Genomic DNA, 24,345 nt, shown 5'->3' on the forward strand with positions numbered 1-24,345 from the left:
GGGAAGAGCTTCACCTGCCTCTGCCCTGGTTGCTCACCGCTAGACCCATTCTGGAGAGAGACCCAAGCACTTCACCAAATTGGGGAAGAGCTTTGTGCTCCCCACAGACCTGGTCAAGCAGCTACATGTGCAGAGGGGGAAGTGTCAGACACAGCTGTGGCACGAGTGGCAAGGCCTTCACTGCTTTTTTCTCCTTGTCTCAGGACCGGTGCATCCCCCGAGGGAGGATCACTCACCACTGCACTGAGTGCCAGAAGAATTTAATCTGCTTGCAAGACCTGTCCCAGCAAGAGTGTGTGCGGCAGCACCGCACCAAGTATGGGAAGAGATTCAGGCAGCTCTCCAACTTGGTGAGGCACTGGTGCATGCACACAAGAGAGAAGCCACATCAGTGCTCAGAGTGTGGGAAGAGCTTCACTCACTTCTCCCACCTGACTCGGCACGAGCGTATCCACACAGGGGAAAAGCCCCATCAGTGCTCAGAGTGTGGGAAGAGCTTCGCTCAGTCCTCCAGCCTGGCTCAGCACCGGCATATCCACACAGGGGAGAAGCTATATCAGTGCTCAGAGTGTGGGAAGAACTTCACTTACTCCTCCGCCCTGGCTGTGCACAAGCGTATCCACACAGGGGAGAAGCCCCATCAGTGCTCAGAGTGTGGGAAGAGCTTCACTCACTCTTCCACCCTGGTTCGGCACCAGCGTATCCACACAGGGGAGAAGCCACATCAGTGCTCACAGTGTGGGAAGAGCTTCAGTCAGGCTTCCCACCTGGCTCAGCACCAGCGTATCCACACAGGGGAGAAGCCATATCAGTGCTCAGAGTGTGGGAAGAGTTTCAGTCACTCCTCCCACTTGGCTCAACACCAGCATATCCATACAGGGGAGAAGATACATCAGTGCTCAGAGTGTGGGAAGAGCTTCACTCGCTCCTCCAGCCTGGCTGAGCACCAGCGTATCCACACAGGGGAGAAACCCCATCAGTGCTCAGAGTGTGGGAAGAGCTTCAGTCACTCCTCCAGCCTGGCTGAGCACCAGCGTATCCACACAGGGGAGAAGCCATATCAGTGCTCAGAGTGTTGGAAGAGCTTCACTCAGGCCTCCAACCTCGCTCAGCACCAGCGTATCCACACAGGGGAGAAGCCCCATCAGTGCTCGGAGTGTGGGAAGAGCTTCACTGTCTCCTCCACCCTGGCTCGGCACCAGCGTATCCACACAGGGGAGAAGCCACATCAGTGCTCAGAGTGTGGGAAGAGCTTCACTGACTCCTCTGACCTGGCTCTGCACCAGCGTATCCACACAGGGGAGAAGCCACATCAGTGCTCACACTGTGGGAAGAGCTTCACTCTCTCCTCCCACCTGACTCGCCACCAGCGTATCCACACAGGGGAGAAGCCACATCAGTGCTCACAGTGTGGGAAGAGCTTCACTTACTCCTCCGACCTGGCTCAGCATCTGCATATCCACACAGGGGAGAAGCCATATCAGTGCTCAGAGTGTGGGAAGAGCTTCAATCGCTCCTCCCACCTGGCTCGGCACCATCGTATCCACACAAGGGAGTAACCCCATCAGTGCTTGGAGTGTGGGAAGAGCTTCACCCTCTCCTCCATCCAGGCTAGGCATCAGTGTATCCACAGAACGGTAAAGCCAACCTCGTCAGAACTGAGGACCACCAGGTGCCAACTGCCCCCCTGCCCTCCTTCCCTCCATGCCATTCTCTAGAGCAGCTTCCTTTGTAATCAAGCCCAACAATTTAATGCGATCCCTCTGTGGTGGATCTCTAAATCCTCTCAAGACCTATGAAATGCGATAGTAGAGGTAAAGGAGGTGCAGGCTGTGACATGTCCTGCCCCTTGTGTGGAAGGGTGGGGAAATAATGAAGGCATCCTCTGGGTGAAATTAAGCATGTTGTAATCTCCCTTGGGAATACTGAGGCTTCCCTCCTTGTGCAAAAGCCATTTGACTCCATGCGTATCCTGTAGGAGGTCTTCCACAAGGTTCATTACCCATCCTGCAGAAAAGGCCCTGGTGGTTAAAGTGGGCAGTAAGCTGACTATGAGCCAGCAGTGTACTCTTGTTGCCAAGAAGGCTAATGGCATACCCCAGTATGGACATTTATAGGAGTGTTGCTAGTAGCTCAAGGGAAGTGACTCTTCCCCTCTATTTGGCACTGGAGAGGGCACGTGTGGAGTTGTGTGTCCAGTTGTGGGCCCCCACTACAGAAAGGATGTGGATGCAGGGAAGAGTCCAGCAGAGGGCAGAAAAAGTGGTGAGAGGGCTTGGGAACATAACTTATGAGGAGAGGCTGTGGGAAATGGACTTATTTCAGAGTATCATAGTTTCCTAGTAGCTAGGGTTGGGAGGGACCTGAACAGATCATGTAGCCTGACCCCTGCCGCAGGCAGGAATGAATGCTGGGTTCACAAGACCCCAGACAGGTGATCGTCCAACGTCCTCTTGAACATGCCCAAGGTAGGGGCGAGGACCACTTCCCTGGGAAGTTGGTTCCAGAGTTTAGCCACCCTAACTGTAAAATATTGCCTTCTGATCTCTAACCTAAGCCTATTCTCCATCATCTTATGACCATTGTTCCTCGTCACCCCAGGTGGTGCTGGGGAGAAAAGGGCTCTGCCTATTTTCTATTGATCCCCCCTGATGAGCTTGTAGGCAGCCACCAGGTCCCCCCTCAGTCTCCTCTTGCTGAGGCTGAACAGGTTCAGGTCCTTCAGTCTCTCCTCGTAGGGCCTGTCCTGCTGCCCTCTCACCAAGTGGGTGGCCTCCTCTGGACCCTCTCCAGGCTGGACACATCCCTTTTGAAGTGCGGCCCCCAGTACTGGACACAGTACTCCAACTGCAGCCTGACCAAAGTCACATAGAGGGGGAGGATCACCTCTCTGGACCTGCTTGAGATGGACCTTTGGATGCATGACAAGGTCTGGCTGGCCTTGCTGGCTGTAGTCTGGCATTGGTGGCTCATGTTCATCTTGGAGTCAATAATGACTCTGAGATCCCTTGCCGCCTCTGTGCTTTCAAGGGGAGAACTCCCCAGCCTGTATGTATGCTGTGGATTCCTTCTCCCCAGGTGCAGCACCCTGCATTTGTCTGCGTTGAACCCAATCCTATTCTCATCTGCCCACTTTGGTAGTCTGTCTAAATCTAGTTGCAGCCTCTCTCTCACTTCAAGTGTGTCCACCTCGCCCCACACCTTAGTGTCATCAGCAAACTTGGACAGCGTGCATTACACCCCCTCGTCCAAGACATGAATGAAGATGTTAAACAGTGCGGGCCCGAGGACCAAACCCTGGGGGACCCCATTGATCACATCTCGCCAGGTTAAGTACAACCCATCCACCACTACTCTCTGGGTGCGACCCATCAGCCAATGTTTTACCCATCCAACTGTGCAGGCATCATTGCCGCAATCACTTAATTCATTGATGAGGATGGGGTGAGAGACAATGTCAAAGGCCTTCTTAAAGTCTAGAAAGCCTATATCCACAGCAACACCATCATCCAAGGATTTAGTTACTTGGTCGTAAAAGGCAATCAGGTTGGTCTGGCAGGACCTGCCTTTGGTGAACTCATGCTTATTGCCCCCGAGCATGATCTCCCCTGCAGGCCCCCCACAGGTGTGCTCCTTGATGATCATCTCCAAGAGCATCCTGAGCACCAAGGTGAGGTTTACAGGCCTATAGTTACTCAGGTCCTCCTTCCTCCCCTTCTTGAAAATTGGGACCACATTAGCCCTTTTCCAATCCCCCGGCACCTGGCCAGATGACAGCAAATGCTCATCCAGCCGGGCCAAAGGCTCCGCGATGACCCCTGCCAGCTCCCTCAACACCCTTGGGTGGAGGGCATGTGGACCTGCAGATTTAAAAATGTCTAGCCCTTCCAGAAGATCCCTACCTATGTCTGCACTGACTGAAGGCTTTCTTGTCTGGCGTGGCCACTAGATTACCATTTGTGTCTTGAAGGGGCCCTACATTGCCTGGTGCCCTCTTCTTGCTCCTAATGTACTTGAAAAGGGACTTTTTGTTGTCTTTAATCCTGGACACTAGCCTGAGCTCCATCTCTGCCTTGGCCTTCCTAATAGCCCTCCTGCACTCCTGGGCCGAGGAGGAGTACTCCTCCTTGGTGACAGTTCCTCTCTTCCGCTGGTTGTACGCCTCCCTTTTTGGTTCTCAGGCATTGCTGAATTCCCTTGCTGAGCCAAGGGGATTTCTGAGCGCTCTTGCTTGCTTCTCTCAGGGACTGTTATCCTTTGGGCCTGGAGCATCGCCCCCTTAAGGTACGGCCATCCCTTGTGGGCTCCCATCTCGTCTACCTTCTGGGCCTTTAGTGCCTCCCCCACTAGTCTCCTAAGCTCCTTGAATTTGTTGGATATTTGAAGTATTTTCTTACTAGAAGGGTAGTAAAACACTGGAATAGGTTACCCAGAGAGGTGGTGGAAGCTTTCTTTGGAATTTTTCAAAACCTGTCTAGACAAAGGTTAGTCTGGGATGATCTATTTGGAGATGGCCCTGCTTTGAGCAGGGGGTTGGACTAGATGACCTCCTGAGGTACCTTCCAACTCTCATTTTCTATGGCTCTTTAGAGGAATGCCTGTTCTATACATTTGGGTGTATTGGTTATAGACCTGTTGGTCTTCCCTGGCATATATTTGTGTTTTCACAGACCTGCATTTTGCATATTGTCTTAAGTTTCTATTCCACTCAGGAGAGCCCACAAACACCAGCATAATCATCCTGACTGAAGAAGGGTGTTTGTGCCCAAAAGCTTGTACAGAACTATTATTCCAATGATTTAGTTGATCTCATAAAAGATCTCAAATTTATCCAAAGAACCTTGTCTATGTTCCATACATCATCATCACTTGTTGGATAGGCTGTACTATCTGATCATTGAGCTCCCATCTGCATTTCATTCTTAAACCTACTAGCTGAATGAGGCTACATGGAGGTTTGTGAGTCATTTTTGGTGGGACCACCTCTTCAACATTTTCTTGGTGCCCAGAAGGACTCCGGGGGTTACTAGGTGTCCCCTGAGCCCTCAGGCTTCGTGCTGTTCGGGGAAGGGAGCTGGAGGGCACTGGCCCTGTTTTGTTGCATTTTTCTTCAAATAATTTGCTCCTTTTCAGCCATGGTTTGTCATATAGTTTCATGGTTGGTAGGGTCAGGAGGGACCTGAGCAGATCATGAAGTCCTCCCCTTGCCATAGGCAGGAAAGGATGCTGGGGTCAAACAACCCCAGCAAGGTGTCTATCTAGCCTTCTTTTGAAGACCCCCCAGGGTAGAAGCCAGCACCACTTCTCTCGGAAGTTGGTTCCACATCCTAGCCGCCCTGACAGTGAAGTAGCGCCTCCTGATGTCTAGTCGAAATCTACTCTCCATCAACTTATGGTTGTTATTCCTTGTTACTCTCAGTAGTGCTCAGGGGACCAGAGACTCTCCCATTGCTTGCTGGTCTCCCTTGGCCAGTGTATAGGTGGCCACCAGGTCCCCCCTCAGCCTTCTCTTGTGGAGGCTGAATAGGTTCAGGTCCCATAGCCTTCACTCGTGGGGCTTGCCTTGCCACCCCTGGATCATGTGAGTGGCCCTCCTCTGGACCCTCTCAATGCTGTCCACATCCCTGCTGAAGTGCGGCGCCCAGAACTGGATGCAGTACTCCAAGTACAGCCTGACCAGTGTCATATAGAAGGGGAGGATCACCTCCTTGGATCTGGTCTTGATGCAGGTGTGGATGCATGACAAGGTGAGGTTGGCCTTCCTGACCGCGTTCCCACACTGTCGTCCCATGTTCATCATGGAATCAATAATAACTCCAAGATCCTTTTCTGCCTCTGTGCTGATGGGAGGGGAGTTCCCTAGCCTGTAGGTGTGTTGCTGGTTCTTTCTCCCTAGGTGCAGCACCTTGCACTTGTCAGTGTTGAATCCCAGCTTGTTCTCATCCGCCCACCCCTGTAACCTGTGCAGATCCAATTGCAGCCTGTCCCTCCCTTCTAGTGTGCCCACTTCTCCCCACATATTAGTGTCATCCATGAATTTGAAGAAGGTGCTTTTCACCCCCTTGTCCAAGTCCCTGATGAGTGTGTTGAACAGGGCAGGCCCAAGGACTGAGCCCTGGGGGCCCCACTGCCCACAGCCCTCCAGGTTGAAAATGACCCCTCCAACACCACCCTCTGGGTGTGGCCCACCAGCTAATCAGTTGGTCTGACAGGACCTGCCTTTAATGAACCCATGTCGGTTGCCCCTAAACATAACCTCCCCTGCCGGCCCCTCGCAGATGTGCTCCTGGATAATTTTCTCAAAGAGCTTCCCCAGGACCGAGGTAAGACTAACACACCTATAATTTCCTGGGTCCTCCTTCCTCCCTTTTTTGAAAATTGGAACCACATTGCCCCTTTTCCAGTCCTCTGGCACCACACCAGAGCAACATGAGTGCTCATAAAGCCGTACCAGGGGTCCCACAATGACCTCTGCTAATTCCCTCAGCACTCTGCCGCGGAGATCGTCAGGACCTCCTAATTTGCACACGTCTAGTCCCAAAAGAAGTTCCCTGACTAGGTCCTCTCTGCCCCTGGGCCTGGCTACACCTGTCCTGGGACCATCAGGGATTCTGATGGGGGGGGGACGACCTGGTCCCTGCTTAGAAAAATGTAGGCAAAGAATTTGCTAAATAGGTTAGCTTTGTCATCTGGTGAGACCACCAGGTTTCCAAGTGTGTCTTGCAGAGGCCCCACATTATCCGGAACCATCTTTTTACCCCCTATGTATTTAAAAAGGGATTTCTTGTTATCCTTGATCTGGGTCGCCAGTCCCAGTCCCATCTCTGCCTTGCCCTTCCTGCCCGCCCCATGCAGCCCCGAGCAATGGAGGTGTAGTCCTCCCTGGTGATGGCCCCTCCCTTCCACTAGGTGTACACCTCCTTCTTAGCTTTGAGGCATTCGTGGATGCTTTTTGTGAGCCATGGGGGCTTTTGTTTGAGCACTCTTGCCGCCTTTGATCCCTTTTGGGATTGCCACCCTTTGGGCTTGGAGGATCGTCTCCTTCAGGAACAACCGCTCTTCTTGGACTCCCAACTCCCCACCCCTCTGGGACCTCAGTGCCTCCCCGACTAGTCTCCCTTGCTCAGTGAAATCCACCTTACTGAAAACCAGGGCTGCTGCCTTGCTGAAGACCTTTGCCACCCTGTGCTGGATTGTCAATTCAAATTGTTGATGATCGCTATCACCCAGGTGATCAAGCACCCGCAGACCCCTCACAGGATCATCGCTTGTGGCTGGGACCAGGTCTAACAAGGCATTTCCCCTGGTGGGACTGTGCACCTCCCGAGTTAGATGGAGGGCCTGTAACTTGGCTAGGAACCTACCTGAGCGGTCAGACCTGACTGACTGCTCTTCCCAGCATCAACAGGTAAAGCAGTCAGCCAGGCACTATCTGGAAGCTTTGTGCCACACGGGGCTTCTACGCATTCCTAGTTCTTCCCCTCTCGCGTCATGAATAATGCTTGCTTCCATTATAGGGTCAGCCATTCCGGCATTTTTCACAGCATTTTCCACGCATTTCCTGTGTTCTTTGATCACGCAATTACACCTAAAGCCACCAGCATGAGCCGCCAGGACTGCACTGACTTCACTGTGGGTGGACAAACTCCCAGGGGATCCTGCACTGCCTTGGGGCTGCTTGTAGGGCTGGAGCTGGTGCCAACATGTCTTTGCTCAAGTTAATGAGGTGCACAGGCCAGCCTGTGCTGAGTGTAGATATGTGGCAATATTGGCTACGAAGGACCATCTTACAGGATCATCATAAAATTGTAGTTTATTGGACGGATGTAAAAGACCATAACCCTTGGTGCTGATCCCCCCCCCCCCCCACACACACACACAGAGTAGCTAGCTATAAACACTAAGCACCGGTGTCAAGATATAGCGATCCCCAAGCACTGGAGTCTGCCTTCAATGGCCAGTTGAGGCTTCTTTCAATGCGATGTTGCTTCAGAAAGGGGTTGCCGGTTGGTCCTTCTGGCTGGACAGGCAGGGTGCTGGTCAGGTCAAAAAGGGCACCCTTGGGGGTCATTCTTCGCTGCCTTTTATTGCTCTCTGGCAGAATTGGAGACTCCCCGATTCCTGGGCTTACCCAATCCAGGGGTCTTTGACCTCGAGCGACATCCCTCTTGGTAGCTGCCGGATGGCAGCTGTCAGCCCCAGGGGTCACGTCTGTATGTGCAGTCTCAAGAATCTGCTGATGAATTTTGATTGATTCACTGCCATAATGAATACAACTCTGGAAATGGCTGATCAGGGGGTATTTCAGCCCCAAGGGTCTGTTTCCAGCCTTGATTAGTTCAACCGGGGGCTTCCCTACCTTTAACAGTGAAGTTTCAGGGAGTTCCTGACTCTGTTTTGATTCTTTCCTTTTCTTAGTTTGTAGTTTCGTAGGTGTTAATTGCCACTCATTAACTTACTTATCCAGACTAGCTACTGTGTTACACATTCAACCCTGATTCCTTCAGGGACCCGCCCCATACAGAGATTTCTGCTCTTGATAACATTGTTACATGGTACAACTTACTTTTAAACTTAAAGTACATTTGTAAAACCATCCACAAGCTCTATTTTTCACTACAAATACATCTTATATATATAATAATAATAATAATAATAATAATATAAAAGAAAAAAGAGAGGAAGCATCCCCAAAAGGGGGCAACTTCGGTAAAAGGTGCTTTTGCCATATGGAGGAGCTTTGCATTTGTGGGGGCGGAGAGGGAGGGCAGGCAGTCAAAAAGGTTTCTTGCTGCAGCAGGGCTGTGCTTCGGGGATACTGGTTCAGTGGATGACACGCTGCAGTGAGTGAGGAGAGCACCTCCATACAAGTGGGACCAGAAGGTGAATTTCGAGCTACAGGGATGGAGGCATTTCCTCTGTGGAGCAGTAAGTTTCTCAGACACAACTCAGGTTTCTGCATCTGCCTGAAGCCACTGTTAGAAGCTTTTGTACTGGGAGCGTCCTGCGAGGAGATGAGCAGTGGGCGTGTCTCCTCTGAGCTGAGCTGTTGAGTGCAGTGGCACCAAGACCGAGACTGGAACATGGAAAAACTGCTAGCATTCTGAAAGGAGGATGAATATGGGACAGGGCAGAGAAGAGTCATTGGATGATTCATGGACTGCAGAAATTGTCTTCTGGGGACAGACCTGGGGTGCCCATTTTGTTCAGATGAAGGATGAGAGGCTACCAGTGCTTTGTGGGGGGCGGCAGGGGGGGGGGTGCCGGTGCAGGGCTTAGAGAGGCGGTCTTTGGGGGTGGATGAAGGGCAGTAGCAGAGCTAGGGGCGGCTTCAGGGGCATTTTAATTTTAACAATGGATTTGGGGGGGTTTTAACAGAGAATTTATGTTTTTGTTTTTTTTATCAGAGAAAACCAGGCTCCCTGCTGAAGACCTTCTGAGATGGGCAGGAACCTGCTCCCTTTGTCTCACGTTTCCCACTCTTGCCAGCCAGGTGACCAGGTCTCTCACCTGTCTATCACTCTAGTTGCTAACCAACCCTCTAGCCTCCATGGGAGACCTCAGGTATCAGGGAGGGGAGTTAACCCCCTATTGTCTTATCAAGGACCCCATGACTGGGAGAGGGGCTGGAGCCCCAACCAGTCTACCTGGCAACCAGTGATGCATTTCCAATTGATTGGGTTGTAGCCAACTTTAGCTAGTCTCCACTGGACGCCATAGTGAGGTCATAAGGTGTATATAAGTTAAAGCCTGCCCAGGACGGACAGCGGCCATGACAAGGACTCTCACAGAAGCTGGACCATCTGAAACTCACTGTCTCTCTTCAAACTCATGGTCACTGAACTTCCTGCTTCCAGAGGGAATCTCCCCCTGCCTCTGGATGATGCCTGTGAGTAAGCTCCTTGAGATACATCTAGATACATAGCTTACAGTACTGCATATGCTTAATCAGTGGCTATCCCAGCCACATTTTGCTCTAAGGATGTTCTTCAATACTTCTCTATCCTGAACCCCTACCCCAAGCCTTCCCTTTGTAACCAAGGAAGTTCTTCACTGTTCTCAAGTGTGGTGAACTCCTTGGGAAAGGCATGCTTTGGTGCCCTTTCATCTGGCTGACTAAGGGAGGCTGCTATTTGAGGTTTTGACTAACAGAAGCACCCCCAGGTTCTTGTAGACAGTCAAGCACCTTCAAGTTCTATAAGGCCTGTGTATATCAGGGGGCACAGGGCCACCAACTGACCAAGACTCCTCAGCAGTGGCAGCGATGAACCCCTGGCTGGTGGGTACACCCCAGGAAGGGGGTCAGCCAGATGTAAGGCACTCCAAGGGAGGTACCCGGAGCCTGGTAGGTGGATGGGGGCAGTGAGACAGGTGGCTCAGTGCAAGAGCACCCCCTACTGGCCTGCCACATGCCCAACTTGCCAGCCTGTCTTTATCTACATGTATCTATAGCCTATATTCAAGTGTGACCACGGTCCCCCATAACTTTGTATTGTCTGCAAACGTGGTCAGTGAGCTCTTCACCCCCACATCCAAATTGTTAATAAAGATGTTGCAAAGTACTGGACCCAGCACTGACCCCTGCGGGACACCATTGCCCATTTCTCGCCCAGATGACACAGAGCCATTCACTACAACTCCCTGGGTCCTATCCTGCAGCTAGTTTCTCACTGACCTGACTGTCTTGGAGTTAAGCCCACAATCTTCCAATTTTCTCCTGAGGACATTGCGGGATACTAGATCAAAGGCCTTTTGGAGGTCACGGGAAAGAATGTCAACCTGTTCTCTTGTGTCCAGGTGGCGAGTTACCTGGTGCTAGGAGGAGATGAGGTTGGTAAGACAAGAGCTGCCCATGATGAAGCCATGCTGGCTGTCACTCACAATCATACCTTCTGCAAGCTTATCGCAGATAGATGGTTTGATGGACTTTTCTAGGATTTTCTCTAGGATGGAAGTTAGGCTGCCTGGCCTATAGTTACCCGGGTCCTCCCTCCTGTGCTTCTTGTGGATGGGCACAACATTGACCCCCTTCCAGTCCTCAGGCACTTCTCCAGAACACCATGAGTTGTAGAGGAGTTTTCCCAGGGGCTCCACCATGACGTAGGCCTGCTCCTTCAGCACTCTCAGATAAAGTTCATCCGGTCCTGCTGACTTGTATATGTCTAATTTTTTTAATTGGTCGTACACCCATTCTACGGCAATAGGAGGAAGACGATTGTTCCTACCTTTCTCATCCTGTACTCTACCAAGCATTGTTTTCCTCTTGGTTTGGTAAAAGACTGAGGTGAAGTAGTCATTCAGGAGTTCAGCTTTCTCTTGGGTGCCGGTAACCAGCTCTCCTGAATTATTGAAAAATGGCCCCACTCTCCCATCTGTTTTCCTCCTGTTCCCTATGTGCCCAAAGACGAACTTTTTGTTGTCCTTGATTCCTGTTGCTAATCTAAGTTTGGTCATTGCTTTAGCTTTTTGTCTCTGTTCCCTGCAAATTCCGTTGTGGCCATTGTGGAATAGTCCTCCTTGGGGCCCGCACTGATCTTCCATTGTTTATAAGCCTCCAAATCTTTCTCTTTCTCCAAATGAGAAGCTTTTAAACTTCTCCAAGTGCAAGTTATTTAGTTCCTAACTAGATCACTTTATTCATCATTGCAAAGTATCAACTACTGGTATACATATAAATATAGTTTTACCGAGCAATTCAATTATATATGCATATTACCAGTCCTATGAATACAGGTTTCCCTTGATTTATGCTATACATGTGTTCCTGGAGAATGGCGCATAAACTTAATTTGCATAAAGCTAACCCACTTGACAATGTAACACATAGGGATAGGTTCCCGTGGCAGGGAGGGAGGGAGTGGGGCTGGGACTAGGGAAAGTGTGTGGGGAGCGGTGCTGCTCCAGGGGCTGCACAAGACAGCAAAGCAGAGGGAACAGAGCGGCACTCACCTCAGCTCCTGGAGCGGCTGGCAGGAGCTGCCTGCAGCTGCTGGGCTGCACCATGCTCCGCCTGTCCCCACTCACCTCTGCTCCTGGGCTGCACCATACCCTGGTGCAGGCAGCTTCTGTTGGCTGCTCCCAGGGCCACTCCAGCATGGGCTGGGGTGAGTGCGGGCAAGCAGAGCCGTGGGTCATGCGGGGCATGGCATTCACCCTGGTCCCTGCTGCAGCAGCCCGAGGAGCAGCTGTCACCAGCTGCCTGTAGCTGCTGGGATGCACCATGCCTCGAACCTCCTGGGGCTCTGCCTGTCCCTACTCACCCCAGTCCCTGCTGCAGCAGCCCCAGGAGTGGCCAATGCCAGCTGCCTACAGCAGGGCATGGTGCAACCAGGGAGCAGAGGTGAGTGGGGACAGGTGGAGCACGGTGCAGCCCAGTGGCTGCAGGCAGCTGGTGCCAGCTGCTCCTGGGGCCTCTGTTTGTCACCCCATGCTCTAAAAAAAACTAGGTGACTGCAGCATTGATGCCTACACAGTCAGATGGGTGGCAAACAGGCTAGATAGTGTCACCCAGAGAGTGGTGGTGGACGGCTCGTTTTCGACCTGGAGGGATGTGGGCAGTGGGGTCCACCAGGGCTTGGTCCTCGGGCCTGTACCATTCAACATCTTCATCAGCGACTTGGAGGTGGGCATGGACAGCACGTTGTCCAAATTCACTGATGACACAAAGATGTGGGGAGAAGTGGGAACACTAGAGGGGAGGGACATAATCCAGCTAGATCTAGACAGGTTGCAGAGGTGGGCAGATGAGAATAGGATGGAGTTCAGTGCAGTGCAAGGTGGTACATCTAGGGAGAAGGAACCAGCAACACCCCTATAGGCTAGGAACACCTTTCTCAACAACAGAGCGGCTGAGAGGGATTTTGGAGTCACTGTTGACTCTAGGATGGACATGAGCCACTAATATGAGGAAGCAGTCAGTAGGGCTAACAGCACTTTGTCATGTATCTACAGATGCATCTTGAGCAGGTCCAAAGAGGTGATCCTTCCCCTCTATATGACACTGGTCAGACTGCAGGTGGAGTACTGCGTCCAGTTCTGGGCACCGCACTTCAGGAGGGATGTGGCCAGCATTGAGAGGGTCCAGAGGAGGACCACTTGCATGGTCAGGGGACTGCAGGGCAGGCCCCACGAAGAGAAGCTGAAGGACCTGAATCTATTCTGCCTCCACAGGAGAAGACTGAGAGGGGATATGGTGGCTTTCTGTACTCACCAGGGGTGACCAGCGACATATAGGTGAGGCTCTGTTCCCACGGACAACACCTGGGATAACAAGAAATAACAGCCACAAATTGATTGAGAGCAGACTCAGGCTTCATATCAAGAGGCATTGCTTTATAGTTAGGGCTGTCAGGCTCTGCAACGGGCTCCCAAGGGAGGTGGTGCTCTCCCCTACCATGGGGGTCTTCAAGAGGAGGTTGGATAGATATCTGACTGGCATGGTATGATCTCAGCACTCGTTCCTTCCCAGGGCAGGACGTCAGACTTGATGATCTGTTCAGGTCCCTTCTGACCCTAGAGACTGAAAGCCCACAACTTTGAAGAAGCAAAAGCTGGTCGTTAGGCTGGACAGACAGATTGAGCCATTTTCATGAGATGAAAAACTGAAATGAATGCCCATGTTTGATTGGTAGGTAACTCAACATGTGTGAGTGTGACAGAGCCATTCATTCATTTTTATGAGACGGTACGTGTAAGTTTAGCATGTTTGTGATGAGATTTAATTGTAACTTATTTTTTTAAATGACAGAGGAATTGATTTTATTGATTATTAAAAAAAAAAGAATCCAATTAAAAAAAATATGATTAAAAAAATTGGTTTTTATCTACCCTGCAATTGCGGGTGGTCCTGTATGGTTGGACAAGGGCTAATCTAGCACCAATCCTTAAGAAAAGGAGAAGGACGGTCCAGGGAACTACAGACCAGTCAGCCTCACCTCAGTCCCTGGAAGAACCATGGAGCAGGTCTTCAAGGAATCCACTGTGAAGAACTTGGAGCATAAGGGGATGATTAGGAGCAGTTAGCATGGATTCATCAAGTGCAAGTCATGCCTAACCAACCTGGCTGCCTTCTATGATAAGACGGCTGGCTGTGTGGATGCAGGGGAAGCAGTGAATGGCAATAGCCTTGATTTTAGAGATTTTTTATCTCCCTGCCTGCCATCTGACACCTCCAGAGAAGGAATTCGACCTGATCAACACATCAAAGAGCTACTCAACACAGCTCACAAAGACATTCTCATGGACCCAGAGGGACAGCCTTCCTGCTTCAGCTCTCTCTCTGCAATAATGAAGTTTATTTCCTACCTATGGGGACTTTTTACCATCTTGTACCATCTACAATTTTCCCAGACCCTGACAAAGGGACCTTGATCCTGAAAGCTTGCAGAAAAGGACATTTTTCTTGCCATTTTCCAGTTGGTCTAATATAAGGTATCATTTTGGAACCAAGAGTTCTAGTTTTTTGTATATTGATTTTAGCAAGGCTTTTGATATAGTCTCGCACAGCATTCTTGCAAGTAAGATAAGGAAGTCTGGGTTGGATGAACGACTGTAAGGTGGACAGAAAGCTGGCTTGATCATCAGACTCAACAGGTAGTGATCAATAGCTCAAGGTCTAGTTGGCAGCCAGTATTAAGTGGAGTGCCCTAGGGGTTGGTTCTGGGACAGGGCTTGTTCAGTATCTTCATTAACAATATGTAAGAAGAGATGGAGTGCACCCTAAGCAAGTTCACAGATGACACCACACTGGGGGAAGTAAGAGCTACACTACGGGGTGAGGCTAGGATTCAGAGTGAACAAGACAAATGGGAGGATTGGGCCAAAAAAAATCAAATGTGGTCCAACAAGGACACGTGCAAGGTCCCGTAATTAGAATGGAACAATCCCATGCACCGCTACAGGCTTGAAACCAACTGGCTAAAGAGCAGCTCTGCAGGAAAGGACCTGGGGTTACAGTGGACAAGAAGCTGGATACGAGTCAGCAGTGTGCCCTTGTTCCCAAAAAGGCTAATGGCATCCTGGACTGCATTGGGAAGAGCATTGCCAGCAAATATATGGAAGTCATTATTGCCCTCTTCTCCATTGGTAAGTACCCATCTGGAGTACTGGGTCCAGTTTTGGGGCCCCAACTGCAGAAAGGATGTGGGCAAGTTGGAGATAGCCAGCAGAGGGCAATGAAAGTGCAGAGGGGCTGAGGGACATGATTAGGAGGAAAGGCTCAGGGAACTCAAAACCTAAGGTTGATGAGGACCGGGTTAGAGCGCTTCTGGAGGGGCTGGACATGTTCAAGTCAGCAGGTCCAGATGCTCTCCACCCCAGGGTGTTGAGGGAGCTAGCAGGGGTTATTGCAGGGCCCTTGGCACAGCTTTACGATTGCAGGGTTGGCGATTGCACCACCTCTGGAGGGAGCTTATTCCACAGTCTGGGCACTCTAACTGTAAAGAAGTTTTTCCTAATGTTGAGCCCAAAACAGTTTTCCCAGAGCTTGTGACCATAACTCCCGGTGCTCCCCCGAGGGTGCTGTGATGAACAGTTGTCCGCCAAGCTCTTGCTGTACTCCCCTGATGTAGTAGTAAGCTGCTACAAGGTCCCACTCAGACTTCTCTTTTTCACGCTGAAGAGTCCCAGGTCCCTCAGCCTTTCCTCGTATGGCTTGCTGTGCAAGTCTCTGATCATGTGGATGGCTCTTCTCTGGACTCTCTCAAGATTTACCATGTCCCTGTTGAAGCGCGATGCCCAGAACTGGATGCAGTACTTCATCTGCGGTCTCACCAAGGCTGAGCAGAGCAGAAGAATCACCTCCTTGGTTTTGCTGGAGATGCATCGGTTGATGCATGTCAGAGTATTATTTGCTCTGCTGGCTATAGTTCTGGGTAGGATGTAGAGAAACTTGAGTGTGTCCAGAAAAGAGTCACTTACATTATTAGAGACCTGAAGAGCAAGCCATACAAGGAAAGGCCGACAGACATGGGATTGTTCAGCCTAGAAAAGAGACGATTTGGGGGGAATTAGGTGGCAGCTCACAAATATATCAGGGGCTAGGCGAACACCTATTCACGGAAGTGTCCCAGGGGAAAACCAGGAGCAATGGTCACTAACTCCTAGAAGAAGGTTTCTGACTGGATATAAGGAAATACTTCTTTATGGTTCATGTGCCCGGACTCTGGAATAAACTGCCAGTGGGTGTGGTGCAGGCACCTACCCTGGGGGTCTTCAGAAGGAGAGTGGATGCACACCTTGCAGGGGTTATTTTATCTCAGCACTATACCTGCCCAGAGCAGGGTGGTTGCACCCGAGCATCTTTTGAGGTTCCTTCCAGCCTTTCATTTCTGTGACTCTAAAAGTAGGCAGAAAGACACATTTCAGAGCATGTGAAATTCCCGAGTGTAGAAATGGTCTGTATCGTCTTTCTTTAGCTCGAGAAAGCATTTGAGCACTTCCCTAAGGAAATTCTCTGGGGGAAATAGAGGAAAAAGATAAGCAAGAGAAAAGCAAATTGACCTTTTGAAACATAAGTACCTCAACCCCGCGCACAAGCCAGAACAAGCCCCTGTACTAGAGAACCTCTGCAAATGAAAACAGGATTCCCTAGGCCCCATTCCTAACCTACTTCTTATCACAGTGATGGGCATCTGATCTGCAAAGGATTTGAGGAGGACAAGAAAAATTCTGAGAATGGCAGAGTGAGCCGAACTGCCCAGGTCTTAATGTTAATAGAGCAAAGCAACCAAAGTATCTGGTCTTTGGAGATGAAGATGTTGGGAAGGAATGTGGACAGCAGCTTCCACCTACCCTGGTAGAGGTATCTGGGTTACATCACGTGTGCATATGTCACTAGAGGCAGAGTTAAGGAAATGCATCGTCCATGTGTTGTAGCAGCAAAGGCTGACAAGACTTCTGTTAACTTCTGCTGGGTCATATCAGGAACTGTGCGAGAATCTACCCAGGTGCTTAGGATCAACAGACTATTGGAAAGTCAGGCCAGAAGGGTCCTCACATGGTCATCTAGTTCAGCCCCCTGCTTAAGGTGGGACCAGCCCTCACTACAGCGTCCCAGACACTTCTGTGCAGCCTGCTCCTGGGACCTGCCAGGGATGGAGACTCCCCCACGTCTCTAGGGCCTGTTCCGGCACTCAGCCCTGCTTGGAGTCAGAAAGTTCCTCCTCTCCAGCCTTCGATTCCTCTGCTGAATCTCGGGACCATTGTTCCTCGTCCTGTCCTCTGCAGCCACAGAGAAAAGCCCATCTCCCGCCTCTCTGCCATTGCCCTGCAGGACTTTGCAGACTGGTCAAATCCCCAGTCAGTTTTCTCTTCTCCAGACTCAATCCTCTCAGCTCTTCCAGCCTGTGTTCAGCTGTCTTGCCTCCCAGGCCCTGATCATTTTGGTTGCTCTGCACTGGGCTCTTCCCAATCTGTCCACATCCTCCTGGCAGTGTGGGGCCCAGACCTGGGCAGTTTCCAGTGCAGGATGGAGCAGGAGAACCACCGCCCTGCCCTTGGCAGGGACTTTCCTGTCCAGACAACCCTAGAGGCTGGAGGCTTTGTCTGCAACAAATGCACTGGTTTACCTGGGTTCTCAGGCTAAGAGTGCAGGTCTTTGTGCCCAAAAGCTTGCTTCCTGCCCCAGCCAACTACCAGCTGGCTCAAGAAAAGGGATCATAAAAAAGTCCTGGATTCTCCTGCATATTGTGGCAGGACTCAGCTGGTAGCACTGTTATTCACCATACTGTGATGTTACAGGATTGGAAGAGACCTCAAGCATCTAATCCAGGCCTCTGCATGGAGGCAGCAGGACACTCTTCCTAAGCCACTACACACAGCCCCATCCAACCTCTGCTTGGAAACCTCCAGGGAAGCAGGGTCTGCAGCTCCCTGGGGCAGCTGGTCCTGTTGCCCTGCTGCTCTGACATTAAGAAAGATTTTTCCCCTGCGATTTCCTCGCCATCTGTTTTGCTGCACTTCAAACCCCTGGTTGCATGTTCTGCTGTCTGGGAATGACTGTCACAGGAACATGAAGATTTCCAGAATCTCTCCCAGATCCATTCACACTGGCTGTCAGGAGTGAATGGTGCAGGCCAGTCAAAGCTGATCTGCCTTTGTGTCGGGTGTACAGACGGGTGTCTGGAGTCAGCCCAAATGTGAAAAAGGTGAAGACGTGGGCGCTAGCGAGCGGTGCTGGCTGTAGTGGTCTGGATGGTGCAAGGGCAACATGCAGGGGTGGATGCTGCAAGTTCCCTGAGGGCAGGGAATGTCCCATGGCTGCAGCACTTGCAAGTTGGCCTTGACCAGTATGAGCTGGTCCAGTGCCAGGGCAGCACTGGGCCAGGTGCCCTCTTCCCTGTGCTCTGAGCCTCCATTCACAAAAGACAACAGAAAAGGACATTTCCTGCTCCCACTTTGTTCCCCTCCATCTCTGTCTCTGGGTACCCTTAGGGACTATTTAGAAAAGCTGGATATATACAAGTCTGTGGGGCTGGACAGGATGCACCCGAGGGTGCTGAGGGAGTTTGCTGATGAGATGGTAGTGCCACTGACCATCATCTATGAAAACACATGGGGATCAGGAGAGGTCCCGGATGATTGGAAAAGGGCAAACATAGTGCCCATATTTAAGAAAGGGAAAAAGCAGGATCCAGGGAATTAAAGATGGGTCCTTCTCACCTCGGTCCCCGAAAAAAATTACAGAGCAGATCCTTCAGGAATCCATTTCTAAGCACTCGGAGGAGGAGAAAGTGTTCAGGAAGAGTCAGCATGGATTCACCAAGTGCCAGCCATGCCTTACCAACCTGATTGCCTTGTATGCTGAGATGACTGTCTCTGTGGATGTGGGGAGGCCAGTGGATGTGTGGTAGCTTGATTTTAGCAAGGGTTTTGCTATGGTCTCCCACAGCAATCTTGCAGGCAAACTAAGGAAGTCTGGGCTGGATGAATGGACTGTAAGGTGGATAGGAAACTGGATGCAGCACCGGGCTCAGAGGATAGTAATCAATGGATTGATGTGTAGAAAGCAGCTGACATCAAGTGGAGTGCCTCAGGGATCAGTTTTGTTTCATATCTTCATCAGTGTCCTGAAAATAGCACACAGTGATCCCTTGTATCAAAAAAGCCCTCTTTTCCTCTTGCCTGCAGTTGCTCCCCACTCCTTGGATACGTTTTTCCTCTTCTACCTATCACTTTAAGATAAGGAATTGTGTTTTAAAACTGGATGTGTGCATTTTGTATCTCCCCTTGTATTTTGGTAATTTTATCTATTTCTGTGTCATGGCATTACTTTTGTAGTTTCTATTTTATACTCCTCACCTTTCAACGTTCAACTAAACGTGTTTCGTTTCAGAAGTAAGTTATACATTGTAACAATGTTAACAAGAGCAGGAATCAAACTGCCCTTCCCTGTATCAGGCGTGGCCTTGAAAGAGGGAGTGAATCAGTGATTGAATGCGTAACACAGTAGCAAAAAATTGCAACCTATATTAGAGAGAGACCCTGTTCTTAAAAAGATCTTCCCAGAGCCACCCATCCAAGCCTTCAGACAAGCATCGAACCTCGCCAACCTCATCACCAGAAGCAAACTTCCTCAAGCCCAGAACACACCAAAAGGATCCAGACCGTGTCAGGACAAGAAATGCAAAACCTGCCAACACATCTCCACACCCCACTATGACTACACCCCACAACAGAGCCATCAGCATCCCCAGATCTTACAGCTGCACCTCCAGAAATGTGATATATCTCATCCAATGCACCAAATGCCCTGATGGAAGATATGTAGGAGAGACCAGACAACAACTGCGCACCAGCATGAACGCGCACCGGAAATCCATCTAAGACAGAAACACCCAATTACTGGTGGGGGCACATTTCTCACAGGAGGGCCACTCTCTCTCCAAGCTCTCAGTCCTGATCCTCAAGGGAAACTTACACAACACATCCCAGAGACAAGCCTATGAGCTCCATTTCATCAACCTGCTGGATACTAGAGATCAGGGACTAAACACAGACATTGGATTTTTGATACATTATAATCTGCCTGGCAACTCACTCCCCCGCCCAGCCCAGCCCCTGCCTTCTTCACTTTTCATCGCATCCAGGAAGAGCACACACCAAGTGCTGCAGCTTCCTTAGCCTGATGAAGGGTTTTTGAACCCGAAAGCTTGCTCAATAACTATTCTCCAACCATTTGGGTTGGTCTAATAAAAGATATCAAATTCACCCAAGGAACCTTGTCTGCCTATGTCGTTAGACCAACACGGCTACAACCTAAACCCCTGCAACATGGAAGATATCGAATTCAGTCATCTGAAATGGAAACTGTACAACATGAAAAAGAAAGAAGCCAGACTCAACAGTGACATATATTTTCTAAGCCTTTGCAAGAAACACAACTTCATTCCCCAAGGACTAAACATCTACAATCCCCTGACTACTACAGACAACTCCAAATATGCTGCACAGCTATGCAGAAGAACTTCAGAGAAAAGTAGAAATCATCTACTTCACCTACTCTACTCCAAAAGAGACCAACTCAGGAAGGAAATCGTCATACACTACAACAACTTAAAAGACAGAAATCCATACATGTTCCCTGACAATATACAGTGGATACAAAGAGACTACGAAAAACTTTCTACAGCATTCATCCTACGTAAAAAGAAGAAATGGAACAAATTACTCCAAGAACAAGCTCCCCAGCCACAAAACAACCATCAGAGGAACAGCACCAACACCTTATGACCTTCCAACCTCAGACTTGATAAAACTGCAAACAGCAACCAACCCACAAATGTTATCAATCTCTCCACACACACGCTTACCAAAACTGAAAAATCTGTCCTTTCTAAAGGCCTAAATTTCTGCCCAGAAAAATACCCTAATAAAATACTTCAATGTGGAGAACTATAATAATTCTTCCGATGCCTGCGCCTCAAAGAATATTTCCACGACCAAACTGAACCCACTCCCAACAACAACTCATCCTCTGACAACATTCAGGAAAGGATCAATGCCAAAAAGCCCCAAAAAACATCAGATCGGACACCTCACAGTGGACGAAACCCTAACCTTGACCGCTGCATTAACTGCTTCAGGGAAAGAATGAACAATAAACTAATCAGCAACACACGCCACCACAACAACCTCTCTCTACCAGAGAAAAAGGCCATAGAATCTCTAAGATCTAACCACCAAATAGTAATAAAACCAGCAGATAAAGGAGGAGCCATAGTCATCCTAAACCATGAGGATTACATAAAGGAAGCCAACAGACAGCTGTCTGACACCACCTACTACAAAGAACTACAAGAAGATCCTACTCCCCTTTTCACCAAAAAACTCAACAATACCATCAAATCATTTCCATCCAGATTACAAGAAAAACTACAGACCTTGATCCCCCCGCTGCCTAACCCGGGGACTTTTTACATGCTCCCTAAAATCCACAAACAAGGGAACCCTGGCAGACCTATCATATCCAACCATGGGACCCTAACTGAGGAAATATCAGGTTTTGTTGAATCCATCCTAAAACCACTTGTCACCCACAGAGCAAGTTTTGTACAAGACACTACAGACTTGCTACGGAAACTTAAAAACATGAACCACCTTCCCAGCAACACACTCCTAGCCACCATGGACGTTACCAGCCTATATACCAACATCCCACATCAGGATGGCATCCATGCCTGCCTTACATATCTACAGGAACAAGATTACAACCCAGAATACAGACCCAAAGATATTACTGAGCTTATACACTTCATCCTCACACACAACAATTTCACTTTTAATAATCAACACTTCCTCCAGATGATGGGAACAGCTATGGGCACTAAAATGGCCCCATAGGATGCCAACCTTTTCATGAGCCACCTGGAAGAAGACTTCCTCAACAACTGCACCATCAAACCCTTACTATACCTAAGATACATCGATGACATCTTCATCATTTGGAGTGAGAACCTGCAAACTCTGATTGAGTTCCACCAGAAATTCAACAGTCACCATCCCTCCATCAGACTTTCTCTAGAATACTCCAGCACCAACATCCCCTTTTTAGACACAATGATCAGTATCCAGAAGGGTAAAATGCAGACCACAGTATACAAGAAACCCACAGACCAACATACATATCTGCACAGAACCAGCAATCACCCGAAACACACCACAAAAGCTGTGATATACAGCCAAGCCCTCAGACACCACCGCATCTGTACTGAAGAGCACACCCGGGATTGCCACCTCACCAATCTTAAACAGGCTTTCACCCAGCAAGGACACTCCTCCAGAGAGGTAGATCGCACGTTTTTAAGAGCCACCTCGCTACCACGTGAAGAACTACTGCAGTACAGAAGAAAAACACCCACAAATCGCACACCACTGGTTATGACCTATCACCCATCCCTTGAACCTGTACGGAAAATCCTCAAAAAATTGCAACCCATATTAGAAAAAGACCCTATTCTTAAAAAGATCTCCCCAGAGCCACCCATCCAAGCCTTCAGACAAGCACCGAGCCTCGCCAACCTCGTCACCAGAAGCAAACTTCCTCAAGCCCAGAACACACCAAAAGGATCCAGACCGTGCCAGGACAAGAAATGCAAAACCTGCCAACACATCTCCACCACCCACACTATGACTACACCCCACAACAGAGCCATCAGCATCCCCGGATCTTACAGCTGCACCTCCAGAAATGTAATATATCTCATCCAATGCACCAAATGCCCTGATGGAAGATATGTAGGAGAGACCAAACAACAACTGCGCACCGGAATCAATGCACACCGGAAATCCATCAAAGACAGAAACACCCAATTACCGGTGGGGGCACATTTCTCACAGGAGGGCCACTCTCTCTCCAAGCTCTCAGTCCTGATCCTGAAGGGAAACTTACACAACACTTTCCAGAGACGAGCCTATGAGCTCCATTTCATCAACCTGCTGGATACTAGAGATCAGGGACTAAACACAGACATTGGATTTTTGATACATTACAATCTGCCTGGCAACTGACTCCCCCACCCAGCCCAGCCCCTGGCTTCTTCACTTTTCATCCCATCCAGGAAGAGCACACACCAAGTGCTGCAGCTTCCTTAGCCTGACGAAGGGTTTTTGAACCCGAAAGCTTGCTCAATAACTATTCTCCAACCATTTGGGTTGGTCTAATAAAAGATATCAAATTCACCCAAGGAACCTTGTCTGCCTGTGTCCTTAGACCAACATGGCTACAACCTATACCCCTCCTAACACAGTAGCAGGCAGCCATTAACACCTGGGAAACCACAGATCAACCAATGGAAGAAATCAATAGGAGACAATGTAACAACCGGGACATCTCTAAACGTCACTGATCAAGGGCTAGAAGCCCTGAACTGAATTAATCAACGACGGGGACCAACTTTTGGGCTGAATATTTCCAGATCGACTGCTCCCAGAGCCCAATTCAAAATTCATCACGGACTCCCACACCTGTACATACATGCAGACGACCCCTGGGGCTGACAGATGCCATCCAGTAGCCACTGAGGGGGGAAGTCCCACGAGGGTCAATGACCCCTGGATTGGGCAAACCTGAAAACTGGGGAGTCACCAAAGTCTGCCAGGGACAGATAAAAAGCAGTGAAAAGTGACCCTCAATGGCGCCCTCTTCATCTCCAACTTGACCAGCACCCATCCTGTCCAGCCAGAAGGACCAGCCGGAAACCCCCTTCTGGAGGATAACACCACGCTGGAAGAAGCCTCGACTGGCCATCAATGGCAGACTCCAGCGCTTGTAGGATAGGTATACCCGACTCTTGTAGCTTGCTACTGTGTGTGTGCATGTATGTGTGTGTGTGGGGACCAGCCCCAAGGTTTATGATTTAACATCATTAGTGTTTCAATTCACCTAATAAACCAGAATTTTAAGGATTCCGAGTCGGACATTTGTAGCCAACATTATTTGGTGGAAAATGCTGGCATTATTCTAGAAATATTAGTGGATTGGTAATTGGGGAGACCGGGTCTCCAGCTAGAACCCACGTGCATGGAGGTGGGTGGGCAATAGTCACCCAAGGAGGTGGGCATACTCAAGGAGGGTCTGGATTTACTTGTCACCTAAGGGGGGCAGGGGGCATATACCAAGGAAGGGATTTGGTAGTAGAACTGCAGGGGCAGGGGCAGAGTCGGCTGGGAGCACGAGGGCTCAAGGAAACTGACAGGCTTGAGGTGTGTTGAGGAAAATGTCTTTGTTTAGGAAAAAAAACCCTAAGGTTGGATCAGGAGGCCAAGAAGATAAGTGGGTATGGAGGGAGGAAATTGTGCAGCCACTGGCGGGAATATTTAAACGCTTGTGGCACATGGGCCAAGTCC

The 24,345-nt window shown here is 49.8% G+C and overlaps 1 protein-coding gene across 1 annotated transcript in view; it reads left to right on the forward strand.

Annotated features, from left to right (window-relative positions):
• The window catches only part of LOC132248245 (zinc finger protein 883-like), a 35,507-nt gene extending 11,603 nt beyond the window's left edge, over positions 1-23,904 (forward strand). Inside the window, exons 8-10 of the mRNA XM_059721214.1 lie at positions 204-8,928; positions 9,408-9,889; positions 12,952-23,904. Coding sequence (XP_059577197.1) covers positions 204-1,559 — 1,356 coding nt within the window. The 3' untranslated portion in view covers positions 1,560-8,928; positions 9,408-9,889; positions 12,952-23,904. The remainder of the gene's footprint in view (positions 1-203; positions 8,929-9,407; positions 9,890-12,951) is intronic.
• Positions 23,905-24,345: the final 441 nt, after the last annotated feature.

The sequence above is a fragment of the Alligator mississippiensis genome, chromosome 2 (assembly GCF_030867095.1).
Source record: "Alligator mississippiensis isolate rAllMis1 chromosome 2, rAllMis1, whole genome shotgun sequence".
NCBI classification, from domain to species: Eukaryota; Metazoa; Chordata; order Crocodylia; family Alligatoridae; genus Alligator; species Alligator mississippiensis.